The sequence below is a fragment of the Thunnus albacares genome, chromosome 7, assembly GCF_914725855.1.
Source record: "Thunnus albacares chromosome 7, fThuAlb1.1, whole genome shotgun sequence".
In the NCBI taxonomy this organism is placed as follows: Eukaryota; Metazoa; Chordata; class Actinopteri; order Scombriformes; family Scombridae; genus Thunnus; species Thunnus albacares.
The window spans coordinates 8,003,353-8,013,271 of NC_058112.1; the positions used below are offsets into that span (position 1 = coordinate 8,003,353).

At 42.7% G+C, this 9,919-nt stretch overlaps 1 protein-coding gene across 1 annotated transcript; it reads left to right on the forward strand.

Annotated features, from left to right (window-relative positions):
- The first annotated feature begins 3,147 nt into the window (after positions 1–3,147).
- On the forward strand, positions 3,148–5,584 carry slc10a3 (solute carrier family 10 member 3). Its single transcript, XM_044357301.1, has one exon. It carries the CDS (start codon positions 3,569–3,571, stop codon positions 5,000–5,002), a length of 1,434 nt encoding a protein of 477 aa, XP_044213236.1. The 5' UTR covers positions 3,148–3,568; the 3' UTR covers positions 5,003–5,584.
- Positions 5,585–9,919: the final 4,335 nt, after the last annotated feature.

Sequence of the window (9,919 nt, forward strand, 5' to 3'; positions counted from 1 at the left end):
TTCCAAAAACTCCTTGTTGCCAGGGCCGTAGCTACCATTGTGGACACCAAGGTCAGGTGTCAAGGTATTGTTTCTGTTTATGGGGACATTTAACCAGCTGAGGAGCAGTCTGCGTTCCGTAGTTACACACTGTGGGTTTTAAAGGTTGATTAAATAAACTCTCTTTAAAGGCGCACTAATCAATATTTTCATATCAACAGTTGTTCACATTATTAGGTGTAATACTGGTGTCGCTCATAGTGATGAACCCACTATTATCAGCAACTCTGGTCTGCGTAGCTCAGATTTTACAGCGTCTTTTAACTCATTGTTCTCACTTACATTTAAATTTGTGAAAATTTCACAGATTTTTATGGCAAGTCAGTTGTTTCTGTAAGGTGTGTTAACGCAATGCAAAGTGTCCCCCTAATGTTATTCTCGTTAATTTGATACCATATCAGCCATTATACAGCCTCTACAGACATTAGCCGTAGCTAGCTAGCAACGTTTACATCTGTCTGATCACAGAACTCACCAGGATCTCCAGTTCTTTGTCCAATTTCTCTCATTATTCCTCTTATGTCTTACCTATGTTCATGAGGTGGACTCATGAAGCCTCGGGCAAGATGAGCACAAATTCTTCAGACAAACATTTTTATTATGCATGGACACTTTGCCACAATTTGTGCCACAGAAAGCAAATTCATGTATATTCACATCCACTTTTATCTTTGTATTGGCCTCCACTTGCACCGCCTCTAAAATATGTTCCATGTTCAGTCTGAGCGCTGTTTTAAGCAGCCACTGGTGGACTTTGAGCTCCTGACCTCAGCATTTCTAAAGTCCTGGCTACATCCCTGCTGTGACACACTGTTACCAGGCCGTCCAGCCAAAGATAAACATTGTGTGGACCGGTGATAAATTTGCATTTCAGGACAATACTCTTGGATTAGTCATCATGGCTGCCTGTGATCTTATTTGCAACACAACACAAGGCAGATCATAACCGCTGCTCTGAGTTGGTTCATGAATATTCACCCAGATGCAGTGTGTTCACACACAAAAGCAAATACAGTCTGCTGCATTCTCTGGGTAAACAGTTTCCATCACGCACAGAAAAAATTCCTGTAATTTTTCACTCAAGTCATTACTCGGGAATGTGTCACGATGGGCTGTGGAGGAATGTAACCACAGGCCTTTTTTGCATTCTTCTTCACTTTTTCTCTGTGCCCCTTTCTATCTCCTACTGCCTCTCCTCTTCTCTGTTTATGAAATAAGTCATGAGGTAAATTATTTTACCATGGGTAAATAATTAGAAAGCCTGGGGACTGGAGTAGCACAAATGCCAGGCAGGAGATGTGTGTGCCTGGCAGCCCCATAACAACTGGCTGTCGCTCCACGAAATGTCAAAGAAGAGGCCAGAGCGATCACCCCAGCAGGTTGTCTTGGCGTGCGCTGAGTGTTTCCACTGAGGACTCCCCCGCCTTTTCTTTTTCTGGAAGCCTTGACTTAGCCGTGGTGACAGAAGGAGGACGCACAACTCATGAAAACACAATAGATGATGAACAAGCCGTCCCAGGACTGACTTTTACACCGTAAGCGGTTAGTATCCAGGATAAGCCCGGGTGGCGTTCTCACTGGAAAATAGCAACCCAGTAACCTCACTGACCCTCTGCTTCGGAAGGAAACTGGAGGTTATGAATTGAAAATGGCTTTTGAATATGTGAGTGGCTCCCAGCAGGAACCAGTTACTATAAAAAGGGATGCTCGCGGGGTTATGCTGACAGAATGGAGTTCCCTTTTAATGCCACATTGCCGAGATTGTGTCAGGTTTCCCGGTTGTGTCCGCTGTTTGTGTATAACAAATAAGCAATAGTCTACTTGGCAGTCAGGCTGTAACTGGAGACTGGAGCTGAGGGAGTGTGACTGTGTTGATTTTCCTACATGAGCATAATGGATCAGCGTCACAAGATACTACAGGGATTAAAGGTCAGGGACACAGAAACTGGGAGTGAAAGTCTGGATTAAGTGGGCAATAGAGAGGAGCAATGCAATTTCCATGTTTGTACAAGCCATGGAAGACTGAATGTGAGGATGAAAGAGAGATGAACCACATTGCGGTGGTGCCCCTGAATTTAACAAGCTCTGCTTTATTAGCAACTCTATTATTCCTATCACCCCCCCTCGTCCGCCCCCTCTGTGTTCCCTCTCCCATGTGACCGCCCCTGTTTATTGGCTGAGGGACGGGAGAGCTGACGCTTTGGGCCGCTCCGATTGGATTAATGACGGATTACGTCAAGTAAGTCAGAGTTACCTAGAGCCAGACAGGAAGTGAAGGGATTCAGTTTCAAAATTGATTAAAGGCATGTGACAAGTAAACAATAATGATGTACTGAGTTTGGATGTATGTAACAAGAGACACAACGTATTCTGCCAAATCAAACATAAGACAGTATGAATAATCATACGAACAAATACAGACAAATATATATAATACCATAAATTGTGAAATAATTCAATTAATCTTTAAAACTCAGCACAATATAGACCTATGAAATCTTGTTTCCTCCTGTTTGTCAGAATGACAGTTTATTTCACAACGCTTTTTGCAACCAAATAAAAAAGCCCTCTATTGTTGTGAAAAGATGCTGAATAATGATAAAAATGCATGTAATATTAATAAACTGAGTTTTATAAATGTGTCGAATTATTTCATGATTATTTCTTTCACTTATTTGACGTTTATATTTTGTCTGTATTTATTCTTAATGTCTTATCTATTAATTTTCAACACTTTGGATCTCCATACATGACATTTTGGAGAAACAACATAATAAGATGAGCGAGAAATATGTATTAATGATCCCAGTGTGGGAAACTGGTTGACTAAATTTAAAAAATGTATGAATAACACATGAATTCCTAAAAACACTGTGTAAAAGATAAAATGAAAAATGTGTTCATTTTAAAGAAAAGGAGGCTATGATATAGTGGCCTATATGATGTGAACTGTTCTCTCAATAAAACAGAATACAAACTGCATGTGAAATTTGAAACGTCAGTTTTCTGACGGTGAATTTCAGATTGTGAACAATGTAAGAGTCCAATCTCTCCCAGAAGTAAAATAAGGTTTATTTTGGCATTTAATAACCGGAAGTGAGATCTGTGTAGCGGTGGGCTTTACAGAAACAGCTCCGAGCAAACGGCAGCTACGATGCTTTCAGTCTTCATCAACGAGGAAGACAATAAAAACGGAAGACGGGGCGAGGCTTTGGTTTGCAGAGACGGACATCTTAGCATCGAGTAGATAAAGGGGAGCCGCCGGAGACCTGTGTGAGTGTTTCCTGTGAGCCGGGCTCAGAGAGGACGGGGCGGGGTGATGTTTAGGTTCCGGTATAAAGCTAGCGAGAAAATGGGAACCAGACGAGATGTGGAGCCGGCTGCCGACGCTGTCGTTTCATACCGGAGACTACAATGAGAAGTTTACCGTCGTGGTGTAACAGGGCGGCGGTGTAACCGTGTGGGGAGGCCGCTGGCGGGGGAGAAGCGTGTCTCTGCGGCGCCCCTCCGCCCCCTGTCCGTCAATACGATGAGGACGCTATTTACATTCTGCTGTCTCCTCCTCATCACCGGCGGAGCGGACCGGGCGTGGGCCACCGGAAACCTGACTATCGACAGCAGCAGCGACACCAACCTGACAGCCGCCAGCAGCAGCAGCAGCAGCAGCAGCAGCAGGTACATCAGAATCGGGGACGGGTCGTCGCAGGAATTTGAGTTTCCCGAAAACACCAACGGCGTGATTGTAATCTCCAGCCAGTACCGGAGCGCAGCGGCCAGCAGGAAGGGCCGCCAGAGCTGGAAGCAAACGGTGACAGTCCGCTCCCTGGACCCGGAGGTTCTCTCAATACTTAATGTAACAGACAGCGGACACGCAGGACCAGCCAAAAGCTACATTATCAGCATCCGCTCCGGGTTCCCAGGCAGGGCCCAGCTGCAGATCCAGCTCCTGGACCTGGACCAGGACTCAGTACCGGTTCTTATCGAGGAGAGGACAGATTACTCCATCAGAGTGGCGCCAGGTAACGATGACCCGGCCACCCGGCTCACCCAGTCTGGTGGCCTGTCCCACTTCTCTGAGAACCCGGTGCTGTTCGCCTTGCTGCCCCTCATCTTCGTCAACAAGTGTGCCTTCGGGTGCAAGGTGGAGGTGGAGGTGCTGCGGGGTCTGCTGAGGAGCCCTGTACCACTACTCCTCGGGGTGCTGGGTCAGTTCCTGGTGATGCCCTTTTATGCCTACTGTGTGTCCCGGCTGGCCACACTGCCCAAAGCGCTCTCCCTGGGCCTGGTGATCACCTGCTCTGCCCCGGGCGGCGGGGGCGGCTACCTGTACAGCCTGCTGCTTGGAGGAGATGTAACCCTGGCTATCTCCATGACGCTGGTGTCCACAGTGGTGGCAGCAGCAGCCATGCCTCTGTCATCAGCTCTGTATGGGCGACTGCTGGGCGTGCACGCCGCCCTGCACGTGCCATTCGTGAAGATCCTTGGCACCCTCCTGTTCATCGCCATCCCCATCTCGCTGGGCATGCTGGTCAAGCTGCGGCTGCCCGCCCTCACACGCGTCCTGCTGGCACTCATACGACCTTTCAGCTTTGTGCTCATCGTGGGTGGCATCTTCATGGCCTACCAAATGGGCGCATCCATCCTGGCTAACGTGAAGCCCCAGATTGTGGCAGTCGGGGTGACGGTGCCTTTGCTGGGGCTGGTGGTCGGGGCTGTCTTGGGCAAGCTGGCGGGCCTGGCTCCACCGCAGAGGAAGACAGTCAGCATCGAGGTGGGCGTCCAGAACAGCTTGCTGGCTCTCGCCGTCATGCAGCTGTCCTTCCGCCGGGCGGAGGCCGACTTCGCATCCCAGGCACCCTTCATCGTGGCCCTCAGCAGCACCTCGGAGATGCTGCTCATCGTCCTGGGATACTTTGCCCAGCGGAGGTTGTGTGGGTCTGCCGTCCCCAGGAGTGACGCCTGATTGTAGCCGCAGTTTTTGTTGTGAACTTTTTGAAGAATTAACCTTCTGAGACCTGTGGAAAAGCTGGTGTCCACAGTCTTGGCTACAAGACGCCCAACAATCAACAATCCAGTCATCACTGTTGTTGTACACAGGACAGTGTACAGACTTTTTGTGGTTCTTTTGTTGTCGTTTTCATATTTTTCATGAAAACCAAAGGCCTTTTACCCCTCTGAGACCCTTTTTTGTGTTTATTTTACAGTATGTACTTTTTAAAATCAGATCATACTGTGAGGTACTCGATGTAAATATTCCTAAGAAGAGAAATACCTATAAAAGAAAAGATATTTTTCTACCAGATTACTTTTTGTAATCAAAAAGCAAAGATTGATTTGTATCATGTTTACAAGAGGTCCATGTGTCTTAGCCCGGGGGGAGAATTTCGGGGGTGAAGTGGAATCGTTTGTGATTCAAGCGGGAACATGATGATGTTTTGAAAGTATTTGCTACTGATTGTGTTTCCTGGATCTGCGAATCCATGTACTTGAATATTAGAGAGGAGAAATGAAGAAAAATTAAATAAAAAAACATTGTCAAAGCAGACTTGAATTTGTCAAGCGAGTGTGTGTGTGTGTACGTGTGCAATGTCTCACAAGTCAGTGTCAGCAGGTTGTCTGTCATAGCGGAACTGTGACAATCAGGTTGTGTTTCAGCAGAATACAAACATGGCTGTTTGCACTTAGTAACTGTTTGGTTTCACTTTTAGGCACAGGGGTCAGAACTAACAACTGTGATGTGGATCACATGATATTTTTGGATTAAATCTACTGAAATTTCACTATTTCATGACACAATTAGCTGGAGTTCATGGTTTCTTCTTTGACTGTGGTCGTGTCAAGGAGAAAAAGCAACTGAAACTGTCTTCACACATACACGAGAAACTTAACTCTCCATTGAAACCTGATTGAAACACGAACACATTCATACATTATTAAGTGGAACTAAATGCTACATTTACTGCTTCCCATGTGTAGTTTACTGATTGATGGGTAAACTGTAGAATATCCAACAAATTATACAAGGCCACTCACTTAAAATGGGTGAGAAATACAAGTATTTCTACAGTTTAGTAATCTACTGCACACAGGCCAACGTCCAGCTTTTATCTAGCTTTTATCAGCACACTGACCTGGCCTGTGTTGTCAAACTGGTGAGTTGAACTATTGATAGCTGGTTCAAGATTTACAATAGTAGTCACTGTTCAGAAACAACAAAGACCTTCCCTTTTCTGTCAGAGAAACACATCACAGCTTCAGTGAGTGTAGGAGGAAGGTATTTTTATGCAAAGACTGCATTTCCTGTTTACGCGTCTCGAGCAGTGGACTTTCATGTGCTTTTATTAGCACGTTTTCTGGAGGGAGGGGGGGGGGGGGTTGTAGTGGAAAACAAGAGAGTTCAGACGTGCTGTTTTGGTCCAGCAGATTTGACTGAGCTCTCGGGAATGTAGCACAGCTGTAAAGCCTCCAGGCAGAGCTGAAGTTTGTGTCTGCAGTGCTGGTGTGTTTCCACTCCTGTGGCTGCCTCACAAAGGAGGGAAACTCCAGTTCTCAGAGCTTCTCGCAAAGGAACAATGATTGTAAGAAGAGGAACATGATCAACCTGAGTCATGAGCTATTTCTTCTTCCTCATCTTAAAACATGTCACCTTTTTCTGGGCTGATTACTGATTTTTGTTACAACAGGCGGTGGACAAAGAAGTGCTCAGATCATTTCCTGAAATGCAGTAGCAGTACCACAGTGTAACCATGCTCTGTTACTAGTAAAAGTAATCACAATAAGTTATCACAAAAATCTACTTACAGTATCAAAAGTACTCACTAGAAAAGAATGACCCCTTTCATAATGTTTCAGTATTATTCAGTATATTATTGGATTATCATTAGCTATGTATTAACATGTAAGCAGTAGTTTAATGTTCTCTGGTCAAGGCAGAGGTAATTTTTAACTTTATATGATGATCATATGTTTTGTACTGCAAAACTCCATATGACTATATAATTAGTAATTAGTTACTGAGTCCTAAAAGTCTTCTTTTCTTGAAATAAGTGATGAAATCAGCCAGTCTGGTTAGATTATTTCCATCTGTTTCTAATAGAAATCAACTTCAAGAAATATGACACTTTACTGAAGGCAGGGCATTCATGAAACAAGTTGACATCAGTTAAAACAGGTTGGTGATTTTCACTTGTTTTTGAAAGAAAATAAAAGTTTTTTTGGAATCAATAATAATCTCAGTCTTACTTTTGGTAAAATGGAGATTTTTGCAGTGTGTAAAACATTCATCTGCAAAGTAAACAGTACGTAAAAAGTAGGTACAAAGAAAGTACAATATTTCCCTCTGAAATGTGGTGGAGTAGAAGTATAAAGCAGCAGAAAATGGAAATACCACAGTGCCAATTACCTTAAAACTACATACCAGTGGTGGGCAAACAGAAATAGATTAGAAATCCTGATGAATGTCTGCATGTTACATCTAACACTGCCCTCACACCAGGAGACACATTAAAACCATGGTTGAATCATGCTATTTGAACAGTGCATGGTGCTAAAATTAACCTACCAGAAATTAAATTTTCATGTGTGAATTGTAAAACTGTTTTAAATCCACAACTTTAGCCTGTTGGACCAGAGCAGGTTTGTTCTTCATGAACACAAGAAGTTGGCAGTCAACAGTACTTTAAATCAGCCAATGAAGCAGCCTGCTGTTTATCATGTGTATATAACCAATAAAGTACATCTGTAGTCTCCAAGTGCAACACAGAACATGAACTATATTTGCATATGAGTCATTTCTAGCAAAATGAGTATTAAAATGAGTTGTAACTCCTCACTTACTAATGGGAAACATACAATTCTACAATCCTAAACAGTGTTATGAATCCATTAAGAATTAATTTAAGACTAAATTATATTCTTAAATGAATTAAAAGAAATAAACAAAACATATAGCCCCGTGTTTCCTCTACACCAGTTAATGCCCCCTCTCTCCACACACACACACACACACACACACACACACACACACACACACACACACACACACACACACACACACACAAGAAAATCCTGCTGAGGGCCTTCAGTCCTTAATCAAAACTTTGCTTACCTACTCAGCCCTCAAGTGACAGCAGCTCACTTATGATTCAGACAAGAGCTGCCACTGTAACTGGACGTGTGTATGCGTGTGTGTTCGGGTGTCAGTGTGTGTTGTTCTTCACAGGGCTGACAGGCGATGACGCTCTGCCTTTGCTGGTAGGTTTGCACTCAGCGCCGTACATCAGCACTCCTGTTTATATTTCTATCCCGCACATTAGTGGCACAATAGGAAGAGAGAGGGCCTCTTAAAAATTCATGAGGACACATCGCATTAAGTTTTCATGAGTTCCTTTCACCGGCTCCCGTGAGACGGTTTCGCTGCTGCCTGCCGCAATACAGCTGGGAAGACCAGAAATACATGGGTGTTTGAGGGCGGAGGAGCTTGATACACAGTGTGAGGAATTATACTGTGTTATAACCATTTATTAAATGTAAATACTACATATAAAAACTAAATAGGAGGACTTGAAGTAAATTGTTATTGGCTGTTTGACCTCTGACCTTCTGGCCAAAACATCTGGACCCAAATCCATTTATTGGCAACAATAACTGTAAGTTTTTAGTATGAAGAATTTGCTGTTTCTTATTATTAATGTACTAACATTTATAGATACAGATGACTTGCTAACTTACCAATGACCCATGATGAATGACTTACTGACATTTATAACTGCAGGATTGATGGTTTATTAAAAACAACCTGGCAACCTCAAATTATGAATGGATTATAACTGATTGATACAGCATACGGCATTTGTAAATTATGTATCAATTATTAATAAACTTACTAGTTACAATTTATAAACCCTTTAAATTAGCAGTAGTGGCTAAATAGCTAAGTACATTTACTCAGGAACTGTACTTGAGGTATTTGTACTTTACTTTCTACATACTACAAACATAACATTTACAGTTACTGTTATATTACATATTGATATTTTATGTACACATCAGCTTATAAAATATGATGCAGTGCTATAGATTAAACTACCCAACAGCCTTTAAAATAGTTAAAATGATCTCCACCCTGACCAGCTACTTAACATAGTAATATAACACTGACACAGGCCATCTTGTCTGTATAATGAGTACTTTTCTTTTAATACATGAAATGTTTCTCATAACACTTGTGTACTCTTACTTCAGCTATATTTTAAATGTAGAATGTTTAATTGTAACGTAGTATATTTACATTGTAGTACTGTTGGTTTTATGTTTTGATTGTGGGGGACTACGGATGCAAATTAGCTTCGAGCTAACTCCGGTGCAGTGCATCTTTAATGTTTGATACTGCACACTGTCCCAATCAATAAATAAATCAAATACTTCTTACTCAACTAAAGGATCTCAAACTCCATTGAGATTTCGTATCTAATGTACAACAGTGACAGTTATTGTCTATTGAGGAAATAAGCCACAACCCAGGCTTCCTGTCACGTTTTATTCACTTTGCTCTGCACACTGTGTGCACAAAGTCACAAGTAACATAGAAAGAGAAAGTCAGTTTTCTGAAAAAAGAAAATTAATATGTTCTGAAAAGCTTCCTGAAAGCTCCATTGCTATGTGTTTAACCCTAATGAGAGGCTGCAGCTTTTGTCAGTGAGGTTAAACAATGCACATCATGGAAAACAACATCGTATAGTTGAAAAACTGCCAAACTACTGTCAGTGGATACAAATTCTCCATGAGGAAACAATTATATTTATTTAACCTTTTTAAAAACACACAAACACAGTCTCGCTGAGCAAACATGCTCTTTTACAGCAACGCCCTGTTAACATTT